General features: G+C 38.6%; 1 protein-coding gene across 8 annotated transcripts in view; it reads left to right on the forward strand.

The window, feature by feature from the left end:
• The window catches only part of LOC125235652 (serine/threonine-protein kinase Doa), a 117,872-nt gene that overhangs the window by 59,146 nt on the left and 30,779 nt on the right, over positions 1–27,947 (forward strand). For 2 of the 8 annotated variants that reach the window (XM_048142277.1, XM_048142285.1), the window contains one exon: positions 19,689–19,815. In XM_048142277.1, the coding sequence (XP_047998234.1) occupies positions 19,689–19,815 (127 nt within the window). Of the gene's footprint in view, positions 1–3,881; positions 4,986–14,174; positions 14,204–19,688; positions 19,816–19,843; positions 22,170–27,947 lie in introns of those variants that run through there. The other 6 variants (XM_048142267.1, XM_048142293.1, XR_007178122.1 and 3 more) reach the window with 6 other exon arrangements.

The raw sequence follows: 27,947 nt of genomic DNA on the forward strand, positions 1-27,947 counted from the left end.
AGTTTTCAATTTCTTATTGACTGCTATTATTTTTGACACATTTGTACATTTGTATTGGGTTTTAATTAATTTGAAGTTCTTGTTTTTTTTTTTAACTGGGTGTAATAATTAGGTTAAGTAGAACCAATTAAATGGGACTGGGCAGGACCCGTTTGCCGGATGCCTGTCCTGTGGTCCAAGACAGTCACTCTTTGGTACCCCAAATTGTAAAGCGTAGTCTCGCCAGAGATGACGTGACGACTTTGACACCGGCTGATAGGAGACTACAAGGGGATAGGGATACTTGGAGGAGGAGGAATAGATAAGAGGAGGAAATAAATAAATAATATAGGAGCACACAAGTAAACTTTAGTAAGGAATCTCAGATTTATAGGAAGTCCAAATATGGAAGCTATTTTGATAAATAGTTCAGATTGTACTGATAGATCAGGTTTCCGAGAGGGCTCCATTTACGGAGCTAGATTAATTTACTACAGCACGGATCGTGTTTTAAGCGCCGACTAATCCTTTTAGTCGAGCATGTTAAAACTATTTTATTAGCCTTAAAATCGGAATGGTTTTTACTGTGTGTTTTCTATCCTCGGAGCTTTTTAGCAGGTGCTCGAGGAGCGTCAGAATGAAATCGTGTCGAATTCGTACTTGTACGTCACTGTCATTTCACACATGAAACTGATCAATGTTCATGAATCGCGGAAGCGATACGGCCTTTGATTTATTATAGGCATATCGGAAGAGTTGAGAAATTCATTTAACCTTTGTAACATCAGATTCTATTATAGAACTTCTATTTTTACTTACCTTTTACGTAAACAGAAACAGCAGCGGTGCTACTGGCGGGCGATTTTTATTTCATTAATAGTCTAGCAGGGTGGCCTAGTAATGAACCATTTGGGTCATTGGTCCTCGGCCATTGCCGTCGGCTACCGACGCCGCCTCCGGTGCCATTATTTTTTGCCTCTATTTACCGCCAAGTGAATAGTCTGACGTAGTACCTACAATTACAAATGTTTTCCATAAGCACCTCTATGACTGTACTAATTGTGTTTTCATATACTAGCGAGTAACGAACTCATCACGAAGATTGTACCTACCTGACGATGCGTAGGTTGTACATGATTGTGCCAGACACGTATTTCAGTAGGGCAGTCTATGTATCTTTTTTATATCATTTGTTTGAAGGTTGCGACATTCTAGGTGAACATGTCAGTCTGTTTATTTTTAATTGCTAATTAACTACAGATCGCTAATTCGCTCGTCGAAGATTGTTGAAGGCACCAACGCATATTATATTATGCTTCGTATTTAATATTTATACTGGAATATTGTGATATTTATAATAATTAATAACGATCAGAATATGGGTCAAGCTCTAATGCGTTAGCTTTGAGCCCAAAGGGGAAAAATTACAGAAGCGCATAATCGCTGGCAGTGACACACTTTGTCCGCTGAACAGGAGATAATATGTTTATTTCTTACATAAATAAATGGCAAATGAACCGTGTCGCTTAGTGTGGATGTTTATCTACAGAGCGACGAAACGACAATGTCATCGCATCGATGCGTTTATGTAGGCTAATAATGCTTTCAACGTAATTCGATCCTCGCCACTTTTTCCCATGGCAGCCTGGAGTGCTAGTGTCTAAATATCTCAAACCAGTGATTTATGTGTCCTGCTATTTTGTCATTAATTAAAGAGTAATCACTAAATTTATGTTGCAAATGTAGATTTTGGTAAGTATAGGAGCGAATTAATATTGATAGAGCAATAATGTTACTGTTTAGTTTCCTTTCTGAATGAGAATTAAATCTTTTTCAAGGTATTGGAAGTATTGGAACCGCACACATCCCTTGTTATCAATTAACTTAAATTATGGACGCACGTAAACAAGCGCTGTTATTTTTGCCTGTGGCCCAAATGCATAAGTAGGTAATACATATGTTCATGCATGCAATATTTCGAAACCTGACTCATCTGCCCCTTTCTCAGTAGTTCAGTAGATATTTTTAATGAATGTATTCTGGGTACTTGCTTGAGTTGATATAATTTCTATAGGCTACGTTCTTAATTATATATTGTATTCTTGTTTCAGGTAAACAAACAGCTTACGTGACATATTTGCATATTTGAGGTGAGGTTGTGTACGCATTTTACATGCTGCTCTTAATTACAGAAAGCATGTGTTATGGTCAAATACAAGTTTGTAGTCAGGGGTGTCATATGTTCAAGTTCTAGATAAATAAAATTCGCCCCCGCTTCCAAGCTCCGTAACTGGCCCCAGGCGAGGTCAATAAAAAAATAGATGTGCCCTTTGGTTATTCATAAATATTTAAGTTGAAGCGTGAAGCTGTTACTGACGTTCTTTAAAATACTAACACAACGTTAATCCCGTCATATTTATAAATAAATATACATACTAATAAAAGTCACTTATAGACATATATGTTCAAAGTTTAGTTTTCTGTCCCTATGTTGACTGTCGCGTTATTGTAGTTCGTTTGCAGCTTTTTTGACATAATTCTTTAATACCTACTTTTAATGTTACACGTAATGTATGGTGGTTTCTTGAAAGCCGTGTCGAGCAGGCGATCCTATGCAGGGCAGTCGAACTGGCTCGAACGTATGCCGACGAACGCTCTGCGATTCCACCCGTAGCGCTATCGAGTTAGAGTTACTTGTGGTAGACCGCAGGAGAGAGGCGCGCAGCGGTGGGGTCCTCACACCGGTCCGCTCTACGCCTCCTTTCAGTAGTTTAGTAGCAGCGGTGCACGCACACCGCACGCACAGTTCTCGCGCGCGCAACGAGAAGGTACGATATGCATGCGATCACGCACTGGCTTCCGGTGCCCTCTCGACCGATACCGAGCAATCCCGGCTAATGGTCCCCGCACTTATCGGACTTTGTGTTGTGCACCGAGTGCCCTGGAGCCAGTGTATACGATTCGGTGCCTAGATCGCAGTGAAATACCCAGTGCCGTTTAATGAGCGGAAACGTGTTGATCTAATGTATCTTATACTTGAATCTATATGTACATACAAACAGTGTCTGATGTCTGATCTGTCTATCACATTTAACCATAAAGGCTCGACGCATTCATACATATTTAATATGTTTCGGCCTTGTTGTCATAGCTTAATTGACAAGAATAATACACGATTAACTGCATTAAGAAGCGAGCTGAAACGAAATCACTTATAGACATACATATAACCACATAATGCACGAAATAATGTGTTGTAATCTCGTGTAGATACCGTGCATATATGATTATTGTAATACTGCATTAACCTAGAAAAGGCGCGCTTAAATAGCGATATGTCTGTGGCGGTGCAGCTGGGGTGTAGACAGGCGAGGATGTGTCCGCCGCGGGCCATATGGCAGCAGCGCTAGTAGCCTTATTAGGGACGCCTCCAAGGCGACAGTCGATGCACTTATACGGCGTAATTGCTTGACGAAACGGGCTAATGTACAAAACTCTTATCATCGCTTAATAATGAAATAATGAATAGGTACTTAACATTTTTATATTTTGAAACTATTTATTTAGTATTGAAAGCGGTTAAAGTTTGACCGGCTCCGCAACTGCATAAGAGATAAGGCAGGGCAAGCGGTTTGCGAGTAAGTTATGCAAGCGAGACGAGCGGTGGAGCGCTGCACGGCGGGCACGGCCTGGCGGGGCGGTTCGTTGACCAGTGCGTTGTCCCGCCTCGCGCGCCTGCCGCGAAGGTCGCGGCCCACAGCCCACAGACATCCATGCACCACACGCTGCACCTTCACGACAATTCGCGGAAATATTCAGCCAACACCCATCATTTCTAATTAGATCAACACGTCACCCATTCCGCTTTTTTTTCTGTGCAGGTAGAGCAGCTATGTGTTCAGTGCTGAAAGTTTGATTGTGAAAGCAGTTGATTTAATTAATAGTGGAATTTTTGATCTCAAAATGGTGACTTCGAGAATACCGGCTTATTCTCTTAATTCGGAGTTCAACAGGGAGTTCAGAAGTTTCCGCATAACGCGAGCGACGCCGCGCTCGAGCCTATATGCGCCAGCCATTGTCCCCATCCACGAATACCCTCGGGTCAGCGTTCACGAACGAAGGGAGGCTCTTAAAGCGGCGCTTGCCAAAGCGTGGTCGTCTAAGAGCAGCGAAAAGAAAAAGCACGACACGTGGACCGTTCCCAACGAACAGAGCCGGACTGGTATCATGACAGCAGATTTCACCAACAAATCGCAATATAAAAATGGCGTCAACGGCGAAGACGCACTCGTCTCGCGAGTTGCACTCGTCAAACATGAATTCGAAAGCAAAGATGTGGAACGTGGAGAATCGTTCGACAATCGGGTGGAAGGCAGTCAGCCTGCTAGCTTAAGTTATAGCCGGCTCAACGGGAACGGTATAGACATACAAGAAACTCTCAAGAAGGGCTGTGATAAAGGTTTACACAATAAACATTATGCAGACTACTTAAATAATGTTCCTAAATGCAAAACTAGTTTCGAGAACAACTTCCTCGAGCAAAGCCATGAGGATCGTTACGGAAAACGAAACGGATACGATGTGGTACTGAAGCGTACTGATAGAGACTTAAACCTTAACAATGTCGAATACAGCAGCCTAAATGGCGACATTTACGATTCTTTGAAGTATTTGCGAAGTGCGAATGGAACAGAATCGGTGCAATATAAAAGTTACGGTAAGGCGGACACCGTTAAGAGTAAATTGCTCAGCACAGATAGTCCGAGAAGCGTAACGTCTTGCAACGGAGAAAAGTTGAATGGATTCGGAGTAGCCGAACGGCGCAACGCCAAAGAGCAACAGAGACTGCTGACAAGCGGCCCCAAATCCGTGGTGGAGCAGCGCCTGGCCGAGCGGCTCGAGGTCAAGGTGGCCGAGCTGCCGGCGCTGTACCTTGGCGTCGACTCGTGGACGCCCAAGTCTCACGCCTTCCAGAAGAGCATGCGCGAACACGAGTGGAGCGTATCGTATGTAACACTATTTTGCCGAGGAGATATTCATTTCATATTCTTTACTAACAACCATTTTTTTTTCATTCCTTTCGATGTCCGCCCCACAGTATGTGATTTAATTAAGTAGGTACAATCTTATCAGGACGAGGAATTGTATTATTTACTTTTGACGGATTATAGTCAAGCGGTCACGTACCTAACTGGTAAATAAGCAAAGCTTGCGATGCCATGCCAGAGTGCATCGACATGCTAGTTACTGGTCGGGAGCGCACGAGCCGTTCCCTGCACAAGTGCACATGTTCCGTTAGCCACCAACGTAACTTAAATTTTCTATAGTTCTTTACTCCATTGCTCTTTTACCGTGAAATATTACAATTTTCCAGACATTTTTTCCTTTGACATTTGACACTACCTACCTCACCTCTTTCTTAAACATTACGTTGAACTGTTTTTTTTGTAATATCGTTATAGGTATTAATGTATTGTGCAGATAATTGTTACCGATTACATTGATATAATATTTTTGACAGACAGTTTCGTGACAAGTAACATTAAAGTAAATTCTTCCTAAGCTAAGCTACATTATTTAGCAAAGTAATCTGCTCATAATGCAATTTTATTCAAAGTGACAGTCTCCGAGTAGTTTGGCGGGTTGTGCAAATTATTGCTCAATTTAGCGTGAGTCACCATCGTTGCGCGTTATTCCATCCTGCTGCTGCCCGGGTTGCTTAACCTCGCTCGCTACTCATTATCGCCATTTCGCCGCCGTAATGGTAAACGCTTACCTACTCAACACAAATATTCATTTAGACGAAAGAAATTCAGCAATATTCTGCAGAATTATCACTTGAACACAATAAAGCATGCATGCAATAGCAACAGCATGCTGAAACGCGACTCGGAAGGGAAGGGTACTTTGAAATCTAAACCGTCATTGTCGTCATTGGTTATTTTAGTGAGATGCGTAAAATATAATATTATAATAAAACACGGCAAAGAAAGCAATCTCCATTTAAATTTTTAACCCCCGACGCCAAAAACGACGGGGTGTTTTAAGTCTGTCTGTCTGTATGTATGTGTGTCTGTCTGTGTCATCATAGCTCCCGAACGGATAAACCGATTTAGATTATGTTTTTTTGTTTGAAAGCTGAGTTAGTCGAGAGTGTTCTTAGAGCCATGATTCATGAAAATCGGTCCACTATGTCGCGGTCGGGGATTTTTTCAAAATTTTAATTTTGTGTTTAGGTTATAAGCAGGGCCCGTAACTTTCATGCCGATGACATAAATTTGACGTCACGTTGCATATAGAAGAATTCAAGAGTTTTATTTAATAATTAATCATTTTAATCATGACTTCAAAACTAATCTATTCATACGTGAAATAAATAATACTTTCTTGATACGTGAAAAGTAAATTAAATTATTTGTTTATTTTTCATACATACATTATATTAAATAGTTTTGTTACCATATTTCAATTTCACGTATCAAGTAGGTATTTATTCCACGTATGAATTGCTTTCTTTTAAATTCATTTGTACATGATTAAATTGATGAATTTCATTGATTTGAATCATTCTATATGCAACGTGACGTCAAATTGATGTCATCGGCATGAAAGTTACGGGCCCTGGTTATAAGTAAAGAGTAATGGCGTTATTCATAAACGCTTTATAAACCTATAGCTAATAAGAATTAGCTAATAATCGTTTGTCATGTTGACATTGTTGACTTATGTATTTGTAGGAAAGAAAACACTTTTTAACTAATCAGTTCCGTAACTTTTTTTATTAATATAGGGGTATATATTTCGCTTTTCGATAACTCGTTAGTGTCTTGAATTCGACAGCTATAAGCAAAGTTTTTTGTTCAAACAGCCAAATCCTTTATGTTTCTAGAACTACTACCTAGTATAAAGTACCCTTCTTGCTAAAAAATCATCTGTTATTATAAGACTTGTAAGTATTCAAACACATATTTGTAATGATGGTATATATACAATAGTTTACTCAGGGTTCGAAAATATCCGATATCTATAATAAATATCAAAATATCGGATATTTATGATATATATCGGATATATATCAACTTTGATATATATCCATTTTGTATGGAAGGCATATTATTATTTTGTTGCACTATTTATGAACACAACTTTAGATAAGGAAAATTCTATTAAAAAACATAACCTTTAGTAAAAAATCATAACAAACACAAAAAAACTATGTTTTTAACAATGTTTCATTTTTTTAAACCCATCTTTGTATTGCAATATTTATAAACATATGATAAATATCGGATATTTATATCCATTGATATATATCTTGATATATATCCAGTGATATATATCCTCGAACCCTGAGTTTACTTAATATAAGTCTAATTTTAAGATTTTTCGACTTATTGTTTTCAATATACACCAGTATGATAGATTTTCACACCCATTTCTACTCTTTCAATGGATGGATGATTTACGGCATAAACATTCCCGTGTCCTTCCCTGTATTTCAAACTATCTCCATACTAAATTAAAATTACCTGTTCAGCAGTTCATTTTGCAGCGTAAATTACATTTTTTTATAATTTATTTAACCGTACCAAACTTAGTCTAGTAACTTAAATGAAAATATTATATAGTTGAGAGTGAGAGCTGCAAAAAATCATTAAACTTCCTGTATTTCCCAAAGTGTGTATGAAGCATCCTGTATTTCCCCAAGCGTGTAGAATGTTTTATTTTATTATAATGGAAAACATATTATACTTAACAATTATAAAATAAATATACCATAATACCTACGTAGAATAATAACTTGTAGGAAATTTTATGTAGAAACTTTTATTAGAAGTAATCACGATGCTACTCTAGCATTCATTCAAAGTATGGCTACTCGAGCATATTAAAAAATCTGATAAAAGTTTCCTGCTACCCACCTCTGGGGGTATCCCAAGTACAGCCCTATCTTCAAGGATTTTTAGATGTTCATATTGTTCATCTCGACCACCAATATCAATTTACAACACTAAAGGAATTACTTCCGCTGTTTGCCATTTTTTATGAGGTTCCTGCTGTTCCTAGGCTAGACCGGTCGTCAACACGCACATGAGGGTGGGTCACTCTTGTATGGAGAAAAAAAAATATTTTCATTGGGCACATTTTCAAAAATGTGACAAAATGATGTCAAATTATTTCATGTATTTTTTATTACATTTTGTACGGTGTGGGGAGTATATTTATGTATTGTCTTCTAATTTAAAATTTTGTTAAAAAGATTGGCAACGTAATAGCATTCTAAAATTGTTAAATGTTCAAATAAAATAAATAAGCAAAAAACCTTAAAAAGTGAAATCGGAAACTTCAACTGAAATCCGGAGGCAAAAAATGAAACATAAAAATTAAAAAAAAATGTGCATTAATTAATTTTTCCCCTCACTAGCTCGGAAACACCTGTTTTGTCCTTTAATACCAGCGGGTAAAAACGCATTTTATCCACTAGTGGGTAAAGTAATTTGACCTTGAATAAAGTCAAATTAACTGCTTTAAAATTGATAAAAGTAGTTGAATCTAGTAATTAAGATGATTTACCACCCGTGGAACTACTGAAAGCAGTGATAAACGCATTTTCTTGCGATGTAGTTTCCTCGCTATAGTGAGGGGAAAAGTTTTGTGTTACACTCGGGTGCAAATGTATTTTACTTCTCGCGTGTTAAAAAACTCGCAAGTTCAGGATTCTATTCTCGAATCACTCGCTTCGCTCGTGGTTCAACAATAGAATCCTTTCACTTGCTCGTTTTTCAATTCCACACTCGGCGTTAAAATACAACTTTGCCCCCTTGTATAACAAATAACTATTAAAATGGCACCTTTTTGTGATTGTGCCCCCTAAGAAAATAAAAAAAGTAAAAATTTATTCGAAATAGTTATTGGTTTTACAAGGGGGCATACCCAACTTACCCAAGCTAGCGAAAGATTCCAATATTGAACCGCGAGCGTTGCGAGTGGTTTAAAAAGTGGAATCTTGAGCGTTGCGAGGGTTTGGGAGGGTTAAACAAATTATAAAAACGTCAAATACTTCAAAATCACCATTTATAGGCAAAATCTACCAGCCAGCTTATGTTGTAACATCAAGTTAAAATTTGTATGAAATTACTTTGCACTCTTGTGGATAAAATGCAATTTTGCTATCTGTTTTCGAATAGGAAGGAGAGCCTTTACCAGTTGGTGTGGTGAAAATGTATTTGTTTGATAAAACTATACCTATATTTTTCACAAATATTTTTTTACTAAACATTGCTAGCGCGTGACTTTAATGAGGTATCAGTCACGTAAATGCCGCAATAGCGAATTATCTTCTACATATTTTTACAAATTTATCATTCATTCAGTCATTAGATAGTTTGCAGTAGGTAACCGTTTCAAGGTCGTGTTCTGCTTAGGTGTTCGGAAAGGATTTGTCAACTCCGTTATCTGTAGGTATTGTAGTGTGCCTTTGTTCCATTTCTCTTGTTACCTTCATACGAGCACTCCAACGTTGTAGTTGTTGTGTTATGACCTAGAGAAGTGTCGAGAAAGTGTCTTCAATATAAATATTGCGGTGAAGCGATTTCCTGTAAAATCTTATCGTGAGACATTTTCACAATAATAGTATGTAAAAATATAATAATAATAAAATATAATAATAGTAAATATAATAATAGTATGTAATAATAGTATGTAAATCAAATTAACAAATCTAAATGACATATCATATGTAATATAATCAATGAATGCATCTTTCAATTAAATATTTGAAATTATAACTAGACTGAAATTGTAATAATCTTAATTTAATTGCTGTTAAATAATTTTATTGATGAACGTGTAATATTTATAATATTATTAATAAAATGTCTATGTCTATGTCTATAAAGGTTAGATTGAAAATTAATAGTATATTATGATATTTATAATACAAACGGAAATGAGGAAATTGAAAACTAGTAGCGATAAATTAAAACACGACCCTTTTCCCCTGTTTAGGGTTCCATACCCATAGCTAGCAATGTTCCATAGCCATAGCTTAAACGGAAGCTTTATAGTATAACTTTATTAAAATAAAGTTTATAAGATAAATAACAAGTTTAAGAAATAAGTTTGGTTCGTACGTGTGACAAATAAATGTCAAATGTAGGTCTGTTCAACTTTCACTGTAGACTGGTCCCACTCGGTACCACAAACACGTGCCCGCGCCATACCCACAGACGTCTCTTGCATGAGTTTATGCAATTTCTTTACTTCTAACGTAACGTTTAACATCAGTTTGAATAACATAATCCCGTATTTAACTTAATATCTATTAGACCACTGGTGATGACTACAAATTGTCAGCAGAGTTTATAATAAATTGTCTCAGGTAATTAATCACCTTACAATGGTGTTTACTTATCACAGCTTGATTCGCTAAGTAATTGGGCATATTCCGTTTAGAGCTATATTTATGTTGATATAGATGAACAAATGTTAATTAAAAAAGCCAAACTATTTATTAGAGTAACAATATTGCATACAAAACTCGTACTTCTGATACCACATGGTGAAATCGTTAATTTGGTAGCAGTTTTATTTGTTTAGTAGTAGAAAGGATCAGGTCATGGTTGTCATTGACCCGACGACCGCTGCTGGCGCGGGCGGTGTTTTTTAGTCTCGTCCGTACTGACACAGTTCACAGTATCTGCTCATCCGGCACGGCCTTGTCGGCTGCCGGCAAACTTGACACCAAATACGATTACGAACATTTTTTTAAATTGCTATTGAAATATTTCTCCACATAAGTGGCACATAGATCCAGATTTGGATCTCGGATCTAGATGAAAAAAAAAAAATTGTTGACTGTACGGTGAAAAAATCTGCAAAACAATGTTATTAAAATTTTATTAGTATAATCCTATACAGGTCGTAGGTAATAATTCTCAACTGATTCATAAAATTTCGTGAACGGATTCTATGATTATGTAAATCAATTCTTGCTGTCGATGCAGTTTTAGTTGAAAATTTGTCGAAATGCGGTAGTTTTAGTATGTTTGCGACTGAAGGCGGCGATGTGTTCTCACAAAAAAACCGGCCAAGAGCGTGTCGGGCCACGCTCAGTATAGGGTTCCGTAGTTTTCCGTATTTTTCTCAAAAACTACTGAACCTATCAAGTTCAAAACAATTTTCCTAGAAAGTATTTATAAAGTTCTACTTTTGTGATTTTTTTCATATTTTTTAATCATATGGTTCAAAAGTTAGAGGGGGGGGGGGACGCACTTTTTTTTCCTTTAGGAGCGATTATTTGCGAAAATATTAATATTATCAAAAAACGATCTTAGTAAACCCTTATCCAACAATATATCACACGTTGGGGTTGGAATGAAAAAAAATATCAGCCCCCACTTTACATGTAGGGGGGGTACCCTAATAAAACATTTTTTTCCATTTTTTATTTTTGCACTTTGTTGGCGTGATTGATATACATATTGGTACCAAATTTCAGCTTTCTAGTGCTAACGGTTACTGAGATTATCCGCGGACGGACGGACGGACAGACAGACATGGCGAAACTATAAGGGTTCCTAGTTGACTACGGAACCCTAAAAATGATACACTCCATTGAGACTGAGACAAAAAGGGTATTTAATTTATTTAGTGGAATTCCTTGCCGGCGGCTATATTTCCGAGCTCATATAACCCGGCAACCTTCAAATCAAGAGTGAACAGGTATCTTCTGGGCGAGCTCACTCCATCGTAGGCCACATCCTTTGCCTTTGGCTAGTCTGTGGCCAAGAGTAAGCCCATTTATAATAAATAAAATAAAATAAAAAATTGCCAGCTCAGAATTGGCGTGGAACCTTGACCGGACGTGGTCGTGTCACGTTGGGTTATGATTTCGTAACCAAGTCGACTCGCAGTTTCGGCCCGAGATCGATTATGGTCATTGTGCCAAGACGTTTCACTCTCGGTTTCACGGTTTGAGCTTGAACATAGTTTTCCTTTCTTTTGTTTCGTTTGTGTTGGCTATCCTTTGTACATTGAATAATATTATATTTATTCCTTCTACTCATTGTAAATTCGTGATAGTTGTTAAATTTTATCATCATTAGTTTCCATCGACTAATTATTTAACACCTTTAAACATTTACCATTCCAATTATAGTATTATTTCATCAAAAACTCACCAGAAAAGATAACCTAAAAAAAATGTTCAATACCGGTTACGCAATTCTGGAATTGAAGTCCAATCTCGAAAACCAGTTCTGAAATTGAAAATCGTCCGATATTGCAAGTCCTACCCGCAAGTGCAATAGTTAAGTACCTACTTAGGTCACAATTTCATAGAAGTTTGACGTTAAGAAAAGACTTGCACTTGCATCAAAATCACTGTCAGCTTTGCCTATTTTGTGGTACAGGTTAACATTTAGGATAATTGAAAACTTTAACAACTAATAATTATAATGTAAGTGCAAGTTAAATCTGCCAGACTGTGACACGAAATAGAGAGTAAAGTAATTTTAATTTAATTAGAACTGATTACTAAGCACCATGTAGTCGTAGGAATAATGTACATGTATAGATAGAGGTCACTGAATAAGTTTTGGTTTTCCTTTTCTACATATATGTATAGGTACTACCAATTACCGTGAAATGTCTAATACTTAAGTAATAACCCGCATCATCAGTAAGTCGTGTTTACATATATGTAGGTAGCAGTGTTACAGGTTCCAAGACATTCTCATGTAGTTACGTAGTCGGCTTTCACCTTCGACGAGCAACCACCTCAGGTTGCCAGTCGTAATTAAAGCTCCCTTACCGCCGGTTTTACGAGTACGAGACGAACGGAAGGAACCGACCGACCTGGCGCTTTCCATTCCGCCAATTAAAATGTAAACAGGGCCTTAATGAGCGAAATTAAGCCAGTCGTTAATAAAATTCATAACGAGAACTTTTAGATGTTGTAAATCACGAGCTGCAATTTCTCAACGTGAATTTGTCATAAGCATTCGTTTCTCAGGAGAGATTCACTAGCCGGTTTTCGCAGTAAACATAATAGATACTGCGAATCGATAATGTTGACGTCGTCAGTCGTTGAAAGTGAACGCTGTGTGTTTGTATTCGCGACGTGTCGTTTGACACTGACGCTTGGCTTTGTCCATCATTGAAACGGCCTGGGCACTTGGGTGAATGCTTGTCGTGGCGCGCGCGCTGGCGCGACAACGACAATAGTAGCTGTTTAACGGAAGTACGTAAACGTGCCTTCAACATTTTATATTAAAACTATTATTATCTGATAATGGCTCACCTCCGGGCTGAAATTATTCATTCGTGTCACAGTCTGGCAGATTTAACTTGTACTTGCATTATAATGCCTACGTAGCTTCATTAATTTCATTATGCACGTGAAAAATCGATCACACGAGCTGCCATTGAGACGTGTTACTTCAAGTTCAACGTGTGGTGCTAAACACAATGTGACATTTAAATGCTGCCATTTATTAGGTGCCGCCCGCGCAGCTCTGTTGGCGTTAGTTGACGACTCGGCCGAGCTCGGAATTGGAACGTTTGTGCATGCAGGATAACTTTATCTATCGCTATGTGCCGCATATCCATATTGCCATTTTATTCACGGCTTCATTATTGCAAGGCTTCCTGACTTCTAATTGTTAAAAAATGGATATTTATGTTACTTGAAGCAATCATAAACTACAAGTACAGATCCTATTGTAAAAAATAAGTTTTTTTTAATAATTTGTGACTTTGAGTGGTCGAATAGGGACGTGCAGGAGTTGCAGGACGCACAATAATACATTAACTGTTCGTACAATAATGGTTCAGTTAATCGGCAACATATAGTGCCACTTTGTTCATACTACCATGTGAATTAGATTGTCACTCTACTTGAAATAGGCATAATCACATGCTTCTAGTCACTTATGCTATATTTAACCCTTTAATATCTCCGTCGGTTGGTAAACCAATTACGTAAAGTTAATTCTATTAGAAGTGAGAGCGTCGCTTACACATTCTTATAGTTGCAGTTCACGACGGTTCGCCATTCATTCCCTATCCTATCCTCTTCCTCGCCGGTATATCATTTCTATTTAAAGTCAAATTAAATCATGATGTACATAGAACAATTAGATGACGAGTGTGATGATAGTGCTCGATTGATAAGATTTTTCGACACACTTCTCTATAGCCCACACCACATGCGGGTTTGTTGGTAAGTCTCCATTACCAATCGGAAACTTAAACACCGGAGAGAAGAAAAACGTTCGTACGCATCAGAAACAAAAGTTTGTCAGAATTATATCATATCTTCTCTATCCTAAACACGCGATGCAATAATAACCTCGTGGGTTTTTTATTCGTAATTAGTGTTGAGTTCCTCACTCGTGAGGCACCTCATTTGTACCACTCATATTGTTAATTTGTCGCAGTACTTCACACGGCAAAAATGTATTGCATCACACTTCAACTCACCGCACCTCATTTTATTCGCTTGTGACAGTCGCAACACAAACACCTCACGCCTCACAAAGCATTCACGTACTTCAAATGTCACAAAAACGTCAAAACTCATCATCCACACGCGCGCCTCGCGGCCCTCAAATACTCGCTCGCAACAGTAGCAACACAAACACCTCATTCCTCACAGATCATGCACATACTTCAAATGTCACAAAACGTCAAAAACTCATCATCCACTCGCGCGCCTCGCGGCAGACGCGGCCCTCAAACTCCGTCGCGAGAGTCGACACCTCAAATGAAGTGATCAACCACACGTTCAGTTACCGAACTACAGACCTTATGGCCGTGACAAAAGGTCCACCGATAAAATTAAATGTATCGTTTGACTCGTTTGTACCGGAAATCGCTTTGTACCGGAAAGACAGAAGAGGCACTGTGACAACAACACTTCAAAAATCCTTTCAAAGTGAAACAGATAGTTACGTTTACCATAAGAGGGAGTGAGACAGACACACGCGGGCTTCAAATTTGCCTCACCAAAAATACGTTACACATGACTCGAAAGAAAACAATCTTATGCGCCGCAAGTTTTCATACATTTTACGCCTTTTTGATCCCAGGATAGTTAACTTGCTCGCAAAAATCGCGCGAAAAATCAGACGATTTCGCGTGAACCACATCTTTTGTCTCTGTCGCATTTGTGAAGTCATGAATAAATGCAGCTGAGATGCAAAATGTTGTTTTTCGCGGCAGGTCTTCATTTTTGAATTTTTTGATAGCTATTATTGTGCTAACACATTGACCAGTATAACGTGATCTACCGCAGCAATAGAGTTTGTATGGCTATTGTTATGTGTAATCAGGGAGCTCTCTTAGACTGGACGTTGAAATGGTAACTAGGGATTGCAATCCAGCAGCATTTTCAATCCAGCTGGATTTTTGCTGGATCGGCGCCAATCCAGCTGGATCCAGCGCGGATCCAGCAGGTAGAAAAAATGCCAAAAAAAAAATTACATTTTGCTCTACTATAGGGCTGTTATTACTAAAATTATTTGAAATAGTGAAAGGAAGGATGAAAACGCGCAATTTTGTAAGCATAATTTATTTAAAAAAAAACTTAAAACGGTTCTCTCATTTATCTCCGAAAATTGTATGACCGAATATAATTGTAGGACCGAATACTTCCCAACGCACGTTTCGCGGAATTTTATTCCGCCGAATGTTCATTTCCTAAATTATCATATTGTTTTCCCCTCACTAGCTCGGAAACACGTGTTTTGTCCTTTAATACCAGCGGGTAAAAACGCATTTTATCCACTAGTGGGTAAAGTAATTTGACCTTGAATAAAGTCAAATTAACTTCTTTAAAATTGATAAAAGTAGGTGAATCTAGTAATAAAGATGATTTACCACCTGTGGAACTACTGGAAGCAGTGATAAACGCATTTTTTGCGTTGTAGTTTCCTCGCTATAGTGAGGGGAAAAGTTTTGTGTTACACTCGGCTGCAAATGTATTTTACTTCTCGTGTGTTAAAGTACTCGCAAGTTCAGGATTCTATTCTCGAACCACTCGCTTCGCTCGTGGTTCAACTATAGAATCCTTTCACTTGCTCGTTTTTCAATTCCACACTCGGCGTTAAAATACAACTTTGCCCCCTTGTATAACAAATAACTATTTTTTTTATTTGCCAACCTTGCATTTACCTACCAACTTAAAGTTTGGCCGTTTTTAGGGTTTTTCAAAAGGCCTTTTTTTAAACCAAACTTTCATCTTATCTAATGTTTTACTTGACTTTAATACAACTAGTTGTTTATTTTATATACTAAATGTTTTATTGAACACCGACAATATCTATAGCGTATTTCGAAAAACATGCAATAAGTCTCCTATGAACTTCTAAATTTATTGACAGGGATGCAATTACGTATTTTACTTACGTATATATATATTTTTAAATGTTACCTACTTACTTTTTTTACAAGAATATTGTTTAATGTATTGTTATTACATTTCAAAAGTTTTTTCCGGTTTGCTCACGGTCAACCTAACTAACACGCTCCTCCTCGTTTCGCTCATCGTCGCCCCTAACTGGACTCTGTCATATATGATTATACTGCCAACATAGTCCGTGAACAGAAAGCTGCTACTTTGCTCCCTCCTAACAGGGAAGAGAAGTTAAAATTGATTTGTAAAAAGTTGGCATTACTTTTTGTAACCATTTTTAGGGTTCCCTAGTCAACTAGGAACCCTTATAGTTTCGCCATGTCTGTCTGTCCGTCCGTCCGTCCGCGGATAATCTCAGTGACCGTTAGCACTAGAAAGCTGAAATTTGGTACCAATATTTATATCAATCACGCTGACAAAGTGCAAAAATAAAAAGTGGAAAAAAATGTTTTACTAGGGTACCCCCCCTACACGTAAAGTGGGGAGTGATTTTGTTTTTCATTGCAATCCTAACGTGTGATATGTTGTTGGATAGGTATTTAAAAATGAATAAGGGTTTACTAAAATCGTTTTTTGATAATATTCATATTTTCAGAAATAATCGCTTCTAAAGGAAAAAAAAGTGTGTCCCCCCCCCCTCTAACTTTTGAACCATATGTTTAAAAAATATGAAAAAAATCACAAAAGTAGAACTTTATAAAGACTTTCTAGGAAAATTGTTTTGAACTTGATAGGTTCAGTAGTTATTGAGAAAAATACGGAAACTACGGAACCCTACACTGAGCGTGGCCCGATACGCTCTTGGCCGGTTTTTAATCCTTATAGCAATCTACACAAATAAAAAATGTCATTAAAAGTGTAACAACGATGAAGCGAAGATATTACTACAATAAGAAGGTACATAAATAATGCTGTCAACCAGACATGGCCTGCTTTTTTGGCACAACATTTGGGCATTCACTAGTTCACATTGAAACTTACTAATTTACTTACTAGTACTTAGTTTAACTTACATAATATTTATAAAAAAATAAACCTCTAAGTATGTATATTATACGTAGACAAACATATTATCAATCAATATTCTGATCTAAACATAAGTTGAAACTTAAAAGAAATTTTCCGGTAACAGTAAATAATTAAATACTATAAATACATTTTGAGATCATCAGTAGCTATAATACAGTTTCAAACTACTTACGTTTTTGAAAAAAACACACAATTGTAGCGAAATAGAATTATTTTGTGCTAAGCGGCCACGGGCTACGTGCGGGAGCGCAGAACCGTTTTAAACATGACGTAAAATAAGTTTATTAAAGTTAATTACGCATTTTATTGCAGATTTTTTTATTTGCGGATCCGCAGCGCTGGATCCAGCGCTGGCTGCTGGATCCAGCAGACCGAAAAATGCGCTGGATCCAGCTGGATTGCTGGATGCTGGATCCAGCAATTGCAATCCCTAATGGTAACTCAAGTGTTTTGAATATTCGGAATACCAAGCATACCAACACAGAGGGCCAACCACTGAGAAGATGCGTTTACGAAGCTTGCTTAAAAACAATTACAAGATTACTGACCGAAATATAATATAAATTATGTGAAGCATGGTAGTTTAATTAAGTATTTAATCAGTAATAGAAAGAATAATTTATTTCTTAATTCAATAGAATGATAAATAAATCCGACACGAAACGTAATTCACAGGCGGTTGACGTTGACAGTGTTGACAGTAATGACAGTTTACAGAAGAAAAGTTAGTTTGTACGATAGTTGCATTAGCAATATTTGCATAAAGTTTAGTTTTGTCCTACAGTGATAATACTAATAAATGAGCCAAAATGTAATGGTGACAACTTTTACACAATCAAATATACCTGTGATTCTGCCTTAGTGTCATTTGTGTCCAAAAAAATAGTGAAACTGAACTGAAAAGACTTACCGGCGTCGCGAATGTTGATGGTGTTTTTAATTACTATCATATTGCTTTTAAAACACATGGAGTGGTAAGTTTGTTATTTTTATGTAAAAGTGGTACTAATTATAAAACAATACGAACTTTAGTTTGTTTTAAAACATGCAGTTTTATGGTAACTATGCTAATCAAAGTATGTTATTATTAAGCTGTTAATAATATGAAACCACTGTAATTTGTAGCAGTAATTTAAATGGAACAAACTGTAAATAATATTATTCAATGGCAAAATTAGACCCAGTTCCATAAAAACATCAAATTAAGTTGTTATGCAGGCCTCTATGACAGTCCTTGAAATATTTTTTAATTTTATCTATTTTCTCTTGTTAAATGTTCAAGTACTCATTATGACTAATGAAATTTAGTATGTATAAAGGATATTTACCTAGTACACAACTACACATACAAGTTTTTGTTGCCGGTGGATTTTGTCAAACAGCCGATGCTAGAAATTATATATATATACAGATCAGTACCTCACCTCATTTGAAGTAAGACATTGTAACACCTCATTTTTGGAAATGAGGTACTCATACAAACTCATTTGAAATTGATGTCCTACCCATCACTATTCGTAATAATAACGTTTTGCCCAAGTAGATTGTTGAGTTAGGTAAAACGTGAGTTAGTTGAAGCACCGTTTGCAAACACGAATTTATTGTATGTCGTTGTATTGTATCTAAGCAATCAACTGAGCGCGCGGCGGTGGTTGTGTTGAGTCTATTGGCAGTACGCCGGTGACCGCAGCCCACTACGGGTCCCTGCCAAGTGTGGCGAACTCTTGACATGCCTCGATTTGCTTTACAATAACAATTCTTCTCGACCCTCTATCGGAACATTCGACAAATCAGCACCATTAATAGAAACAGTCGACCGCGATATACGTCAGTTAACCTTGGCTTGCTTAGTATTTTATGTGCCCGACAATGCAGCTGTTTGAGTACTAAAATTTTTACTGTTATCGTATAATATAAATTCATATTGTAGCTACTTGGCGGTTAAACTTTGATAAATGGTGTTGTTTTATATACCTTTGAAAAATGTTTCGCTGTAGCCACCAGTGCACCAAGTTATTAAAGGCCTAGGCACGGGGCGACGTCGTTGGGCCGCTTTATGCGCCGTCCTACGCGTCTGCTGCGTGCCGCCTCCCGACCAACTCGCGCAGCTCGTAGACCCTCACTCCGATGGAAGAGGACGATCGACAACGTTAGTAACAGCCCCGCGTTCCTGGCACGCTCTAACCTCACCTCAAAATTTTATATACTTATCGTGTTACCTATTCACTAACCCCCTACAGCCTATTGATCGATGATTTCGCAGCTCGGAGCATTCGTGGAGGCGGCGAAATGAACGCTCCAAACGTTCGCATCACAGGCGATCGCCGACTTCACACAGGCGGCGGAGACATCACCGCGACGAGTCTTCGCCACGTTCACCTCCAGAACAGGTCAGTAACCGTTTCTTATTTCTTACTTTAAGAAGAAGCATGACAGGATATTTTTCTTTATACCCAACGCTCGTCATCACCACAAGTGTTCACCCGAATGTCCGTCTTTTACTCGTTCAATAATGACGTTAGTTTGTCAACCTGTCCAATGCAGAACCAGAATAAGGGCGAAATGTCAGAACGCGCCCGTTTGGGATAAAGTGCGGGACGGGTTTGGATTGTAAACGCGCGTGCGCCTTCGCCCGTGAAGATGTGCGCGAGAGACGGCGACCTCCTCGCGCTTGCGCCCGTTCTATTTGCGTTCGCCTTCGTCAGTTGGTACGCCTTCAGTCAGTCGCGAAACTCTGCCGGCCGCCTGGCGCGCTTCTCCCGACGCCCCGAAATACTCGCCCGCCGCGCCCGGCCGCGCGCGTGCGCGAGCCATGGCTGACCAGCCGTCGCGTCCGCCGCCTAACAATTTACTCTTCTGCGGGCCCCCACCCGCCCTTCCGCCCGTACTTCTCTTACCGGCGAACTATACGCTCGAACCACCAGCACTGCCTGCCCAACCTGACAGTGCCCCAACTCTAACAAACAATGAAAATAATCTGCACGAAATAAACAACGTGGGTGTGCCAACTTACAACACTCAATTTCAAACACACGCTGATGACCCTGAGCCACAGAAGGAACTTTATACGCAGCCTGTATTACCAGCATTCAACAACAATTTTAGAAGAACAAATAGTTTCGATGCATCATACATATACAATGAATTAGAAAATGAAATTGAAATTACACCACGCCTATGTAGGTCTGAGCCTGACTTATCTAGATGTGGGTTGATGGCTGAATCTGAAGTTTTTGTAGAATATGAACCCCACAAAGGGCATATAGCAGGGGCTCCACTTGTACTTAATAATCCCTTTTATGATGGATCGTACGCCCTAGGCCCCGCGCAATACAGCCAACCAATTGTCATGTTACCGGATAATTACATGGCGTTTGAAGACTGTTTCGTACCGACTTGGGATTACAAACCAGAACAATTTGTTGATAGAGAAATGTTTTATGACGGTTTATCCATGATACCGTCCAACGATCCTTGGGCCATTATGCAGTATGGCACAGACAATGCTGCATTTGATTATTACACTCCCCATTATGTGGAAAACCCAATTGAAGATCATAAGGATATACGTTATATGCCATTGAGTGACATAGACTACGCGATACCTCAGTACATGAGTTTGCCAGTGGTAGAAGACCCTAAAGTTGAAACTTTTACGGATAGTCATATCCAAGCGTCATCAGCACCTAGTACTCTTAATAACGAGCAAACATCAGAAGTCGACAAAAGTTTGCGAAACGCAGACGATCAAAATTTACGCACTGAAAATGCAAATACAACTTGTCTTTCAAATATTACTAACCAAGAAACTGGCGGTAATGAAAGAATTAGTGGTCTTGGCTCTTTCACCGAAAACAGACAATCATCTATTCAAAGCGAAGAGTCGTTAATCGCAGATACGTCGATCGATGTTACGTCTAGCTTGGCATTCGTACCGACCAGCCAAAGTTCAGAGACGCCGCTCGCCGGCGACGCCACCAGCGACGACGACACGTCCCCGTCCTCCACCGACTACCACGAGGCTTCTGCCCTCGACCTAGCTCAAAGCCTCGACGAACTCTCTTCATGTGAAAGCACAGACTTTTCACAAAGTAGGGACGAGGTTTCGCCGCTTATTCCTAATCCTCCTAAATTTAACGAAATAGTGCCAAGTGATGTTAGTAACAATGTGAAAGTTGAAAGCGTTGTTTTAAATAAAACACCAGTTGATATTCCTAATCTGCTCATTCCAAATAATAACAAGGTGCCTATAATTAATGTAACTAATAGTTTACCAGATAGGATAGACTTTGATAAAGACGTAACACCAGGCATATCAGTTAAAAACCACGCCATTGAGACTGTCACTGAAAATCATGAACAAGTTATAAAAGTGAGTGAATATAATGAAAAAAATATATCTAAGGAAGTTAGTCAAATTGTGAATAGCAGTGCTGGAAAAGTCAGTGGCCCCGAAACATCGCCCCTAACACCGCCTCATCCGCCAGCAGTGCCGTCTTCTTGGTTAACTAATAAAACATCGGTCTGTGACAGTGAGAAAGATACAGTGCTTCCCTCATCACCTCAGATTCAAATAGAATATGCAGAGGCGTCAACAGTAGGGGAGAAGGATGCTAAACTTCCGGCAAAGGAATCATCTTACGAGAGCAAGCTGGTTCCCAAGCCTTCCTGCTCTTTTGTGCCGCTTGTTGTACCTCCACACGTGCCCCAATTCAAGCCCAAAGAACCACCTAAAGAAGTAGAGGTCAGACTCATATTTTACTCAAAAATGTGTTTATAATTTTTAAAAAGTTATTTTTTTTTTATCTTTGATATATCTGAATCTAGTATGACCGCTATTTAGAAGCCTTTGTGTCTCATTGCGCTACTGCTACTAGCATTCGTGAATATTGAGAGCATGTGTCCATCTATTTTTGCATATTATCAGGTCAAGGATTAGTATTCTAAACAATCAGATATTCAACCACGCTGCCGCTGTTCATTCCACTACATATAATGTTTTAACTAACTAAATGCATTCTCTAAGATTACTGTTTCGTTATATAACATTTTACACCATAAGAATCATTTGCATGTATCTTACTTTTTAGATGATAGGTAAATGCACAACATCTAGATGTAATGGCAATTTATGTTGAGGTTAATTCCGCATATTTCGGGTGTATAGTTGGCTTGTCATGACATGAAATACGCAATGAAATTTTTATGAAGCCTGGCTGTGGCTGTAAACAAATCCACATACATGAAAACGAAAATAGTCTTAGCAGCTGGTACAAGTATGTAATTCCAATGCTGTTCGCTAGATGGCGCCACGTGGCGCATATTCGCACGTTAAAAACAACGCATGCGCACAGGAATAGTATCGCCACGATCACCTTCACCTAGGCAAAGCATCATTCGCCCGTTGTTATGATTACGCCCGACCCTCAAACGCGCGCCGCCCACTCGATGAGAAGACAAAGCTTTATCCATGCGCTAACGTACCAACCGACAAACACACGCCAATACATTGTAATAAGTGTAATAAATAACAGTATACACTAATGCCACTAATAAGCACATGTTACAAAACTTACACTCATTGTATCTGATGTTTTAACCTTTCGTATGTGCCTGTCAAAAATTGTCATTCATACATAAATCAGTCATAATAAAAACAGTACTTGGGCGACCGAGCTTCGCCGCTCGGAGTTCTATTTTATTATATCGTGTTTTTAGACATGAAATTCGTGTTTCCATACAAATTTGTTGTATGGAAAGTTTTTTTTTTGCACCGACCGATGCTCATATGACGAAACGTCGGGTCATAAGTTCCTAAAAGGTTTTAATTAAAATATATATATGATATCAAAGCCATTACTTTGAGATTGATAGACGTCAGCAGTGTCAGCACGCGAAAAAATAAACTTTGCAAAAGGAACAAGAAAACATTAAATAAAACTATGGAAACGGATTAAATCGCGTATAATGAATCCACCCGGGTGAACGGGTCACCCGTTGACCACGAACGCTGTAAAGAGTTCGAAACGTCGGGATGTATTTTAAATTCATTATACGCGATTTAATCCGTTTCCATAGTTTTATTTCATGAGTAACTATCGCGGTAACCGAAGACAACATTAAGAAAACATTAATCAAATAATATTTAAACTTTTTATCAGTTAAAACATTTGTGACAGAACTTATTAACCGACTAGGTACGCAGTCTAAGGACAGGCTTCTGAAATTAGCGACCGTATTTTGCGTTTAATAATGCGAAAGAAGAACGCGTGTATACCCGCGTTTTTCGGGATCTAAGACTTGACTAGCTAGATCGATTTTTCACCGCCGAAATCCACATAACAAATTTGAGCAAAATCGTTAGAGCGGTTTCCGAGAGCTCGTTCAAAGGTATTAGATAGATATCAACGTTGAAACAATATGGAGCAGATCTGCTACTAAGCATACGGGAGGTTAAGTTAGTTAATTCAAATGAAATTACTGAATATAGTGGGTTGACTAAAAATTTCCATTAATCTGTAATGCATGTATAAAAATAGCAATTAAATCATAACTATAATGGTGGACATGCATTAAATTATGTAAAGAATACTGTCCATATAATTATCAATGTCCAAATAGGAAAATGAGGACTATTCGGGAGATAGAATTGAGTCTTCTTTTTTTATTTAGAGCGTGCGTAGACAGAGAGCGGACTGGAGTTCTGCGTTCCGCGTTCAGAGTTCTGCGTTCTTTAGAATGTACCGAATCTGTATCAACAACGCACACAGCGGGCAGTGGTATTTTTACTGAAAAATACTACACATTTTGCCTTGTTTTTCTCGCGTTGTGTTTTCCAGTGGCATGTACAAAGATACAAACGAAACTAGAACGCGAGACTTTGAACACCGCCTGTGTGCGTTGGAACTTGAGCGGTCAACGGTCACCAGAACGCCGAACTCTGACAGAACGCAGACCGCTCTCTGTCTGCGCACGCTCTTATTAAATGCAATCTGTATTATTGGGTTGGTAAGAAAGTAATGAGCGATCGATTGAATTCCACATAAAATTTTTGAGAGAGTTCTAGAATCTTCTATGGTCGAAAGTATATAAAGGGCGAGTCGCACAGTTTCTCGTCAGTCATTCACTAGCTGTCGCCGAGCTAATATAAGGAAGAAAATGGACGAACTAAAAGTGCATGTAAGGCATTGCTTACTATATGAATTTCAGTCTGGCCATTCAGCCGCCGAAGCAGTGCGTAATATATGTCAGCGTGTTGCTCCTGAAGTTGTGTCTGAGGCCACGGCGAAACGATGGTCCCAGCGGTTTCGCAGTGGCGACTTTTCATTATCAGATCAACCTAAGTCTGGTCGACCGGTGAAGATTGATGTAGCCAAATTAAAAACCTTAATTGAAGGAGATCCGAGGCTAACGAGTCGTACTCTTGCTACCGAGTTAGGCTGCTCTCATGTCACCATAGAAACACATTTACACGAGTTGGGAAAAAACTACAAATACAGTGTTTGGATACCGCACGAACTTGATAGACATCAACTAAACCGCCGTGCCGATATCTGCATACAACTTCTGTCTTTTCGCCGCACATTCAACTGGTGGGACCATCTTATCACTGGAGATGAAAAATGGGTCTTATATATAAATCACACACGCAAACGTCAGTGGCTAGCTCCAAACGAAAAAGGAATAGAGGCACCAAAAACAGAGCCTCACCCGAAAAAAGTTATGCTGTCCGTTTGGTGGGATATTCATGGTATTATTCACTGGGAACTCCTAACAAGTGGAATGACTGTTACCGCATCAGTATACTGTAATCAGCTTGAAAATTTAAACCAAAAAATCTGTCAGAATCGTCCAAAGCATGCTAAAGTTTTTTTCTTACACGACAATGCTCGCCCACACATTGCAAAAGTGACTCGGCTAAAGCTATTGGAGCTAGGTTGGAAAGTGATACCTCATCCACCGTACTCTCCAGACTTGGCACCTACGGATTACGCATTGTTCAGATCGCTAAGCAATGCCTTGAATGAAAAAAAGTTCGATGATCAAGCCCATCTACGACAGTACATAGCTGAGTTTTTTGAATCTAAACCTAAGAACTTCTTCGCCGATGCTATTCATTCTTTACCAGAACGATGGAGACAAGTAGTAGATAACGAAGGCCGTTATATTTTTGATAAATGATTAAAATAATAAATTAAATAAAAATTACAATATTGGTTATGATTCGCTCATTACTTTCTTACCAACCCAATATAAATGCAAACCATAATTAGTCAAGGTTTTTCGACGAATAAGCCATGGATCGTACTTTTCTTCGAACACGACTCATAAGAGCCTGCACCATCCCTTTCATTATGCTCCAATATTCCTCGATGGGCCCGAGTTCTAGGCAATTTAGTGGATAACTATATTTCGGTACCACGGCTACACCATTTGCTTTGTTCCACTCCATGACAGGTTTCGCGTAGTAACACCTGGCAAGGTCTGGCCAAAATAAAAGCCAGGAGTGGTGTTTCTTAATAAACAGAAGTAATCGCTTTTGTAAGCACTCTTTTTGATAGATGCTGCCGTTTATTGTTCCGGTAGTTACAAAAGAGCTGCTTCGCAACTGCAAATTGCCTGCCAACCTAGGTTTTTTTTTTTTGGAAACTTAGATCTTTTTTTATTTTCCAGTCTTTGGGAGCCTCTGTGCTATTTTTGCTAGAATAAAGTATGGCCAGGATTTCTTAGAAATCGGATTTTATGTAAGTTTCACCGTCCATCAGAACGCAGTAAATTTTGTTAATCAATTTTCGTATAGTTTCTCAATCGAGTTTCTGCTGCTCATTTCTGTCTTACATTCCGATATGTTGTCGTTTTGTGCTTTAAAACTTATTAGCCCTGCTCTACGTTTCACCTTTTGAACATACAATTCAATCTTCACTTTTTAGCCACGGCACGAGCCAACATCATACAATTTAAAGAAAATATCCTTAAGATGCGTTCCTTCTTTTTTTTATCCTTTATACCCTGCAACGCACCTTCTTCCTGGCTTTCGTTCTAAAGTTAAGCTTTCCCGAAAGCTTTTCTATTGGGTTGGTAAGAAAGTAATGAGCGAATCATAACCAATATTGTAATTTTTATTTAATTTATTATTTTAATCATTTATCAAAAATATAACGGTCTTCGTTATCTACTATTTGTCTCCATCGTTCTGGTAAAGAATGAATAGCATCGGCGAAGAAGTTCTTAGGTTTAGATTCAAAAAACTCAGCTATGTACTGTCGTAGATGGGCTTGATCATCGAACTTTTTTTCATTCAAGGCATTGCTTAGCCATCTGAACAATGCGTAATCCGTAGGTGCCAAGTCTGGAGAGTACGGTGGATGAGGTATCACTTTCCAACCTAGCTCCAATAGCTTTAGCCGAGTCACTTTTGCAATGTGTGGGCGAGCATTGTGGTGTAAGAAAAAAACTTGAGCATGCTGTGGACGATTCTGACAGATTTTTTGGTTTAAATTTTCAAGCTGATTACAGTATACTGATGCGGTAACAGTCATTCCACTTGGTAGGAGTTCCCAGTGAATAATACCATGAATATGCCACCAAACGGACAGCATAACTTTTTTCGGGTGAGGCTCTGTTTTTGGTGCCTCTATTCCTTTTTCGTTTGGAGCTAGTCACTGACGTTTGCGTGTGTGATTTATATATAAGACCCATTTTTCATCTCCAGTGATAAGATGGTCCAACCAGTTGAATGTGCGGCGAAAAGACAGAAGTTGTATACAGATATCGGCACGGCGGTTTAGTTGATCTCTATCAAGTTCGTGCGGTATCCAAACACTGTATTTGTAGTTTTTTCCCAACTCGTGTAAATGTGTTTCTATGGTGACATGAGAGCAGCCTAACTCGGTAGCAAGAGTACGACTCGTTAGCCTCGGATCTCCTTCAATTAAGGTTTTTAATTTGGCTACATCAATCTTCACCGGTCGACCAGACTTAGGTTGATCTGATAATGAAAAGTCGCCACTACGAAACCGCTGGAACCATCGTTTCGCCGTGGCCTCAGACACAACTTCAGGAGCAACACGCTGACATATATTACGCACTGCTTCGGCGGCTGAATGGCCAGACTGAAATTCATATAGTAAACAATGCCTTACATGCACTTTTAATTCGTCCATTTTCTTCCTTATATTAGCTCGGCGACAGCTAGTGAATGACTGACGAGAAACTGTGCGACTAGCCCTTTATATACTTTCGACCATAGAAGATTCTAGAACTCGCTCAAAAATTTTATGTGGAATTCAATCGATCGCTCATTACTTTCTTACCAACCCAATATATGCAACAAACAGTGGATTGTGGAAATTTTAATCTTTTACCCACATCCCTGTAGCTGAGTTTTGGATTTTTTGTGTTTTTGTGCAAAATAAGTTCACGTTGTTTCAGTTGCCTGTTCGATATCATTATATAAATCTTTCACAAAAGTAACTGACATATTTAAAAACTATACTTTTTTACGATTTAAATGGCATCAAAA

This window comes from Leguminivora glycinivorella, chromosome 2 (genome assembly GCF_023078275.1).
Source record: "Leguminivora glycinivorella isolate SPB_JAAS2020 chromosome 2, LegGlyc_1.1, whole genome shotgun sequence".
Taxonomy (NCBI): domain Eukaryota; kingdom Metazoa; phylum Arthropoda; class Insecta; order Lepidoptera; family Tortricidae; genus Leguminivora; species Leguminivora glycinivorella.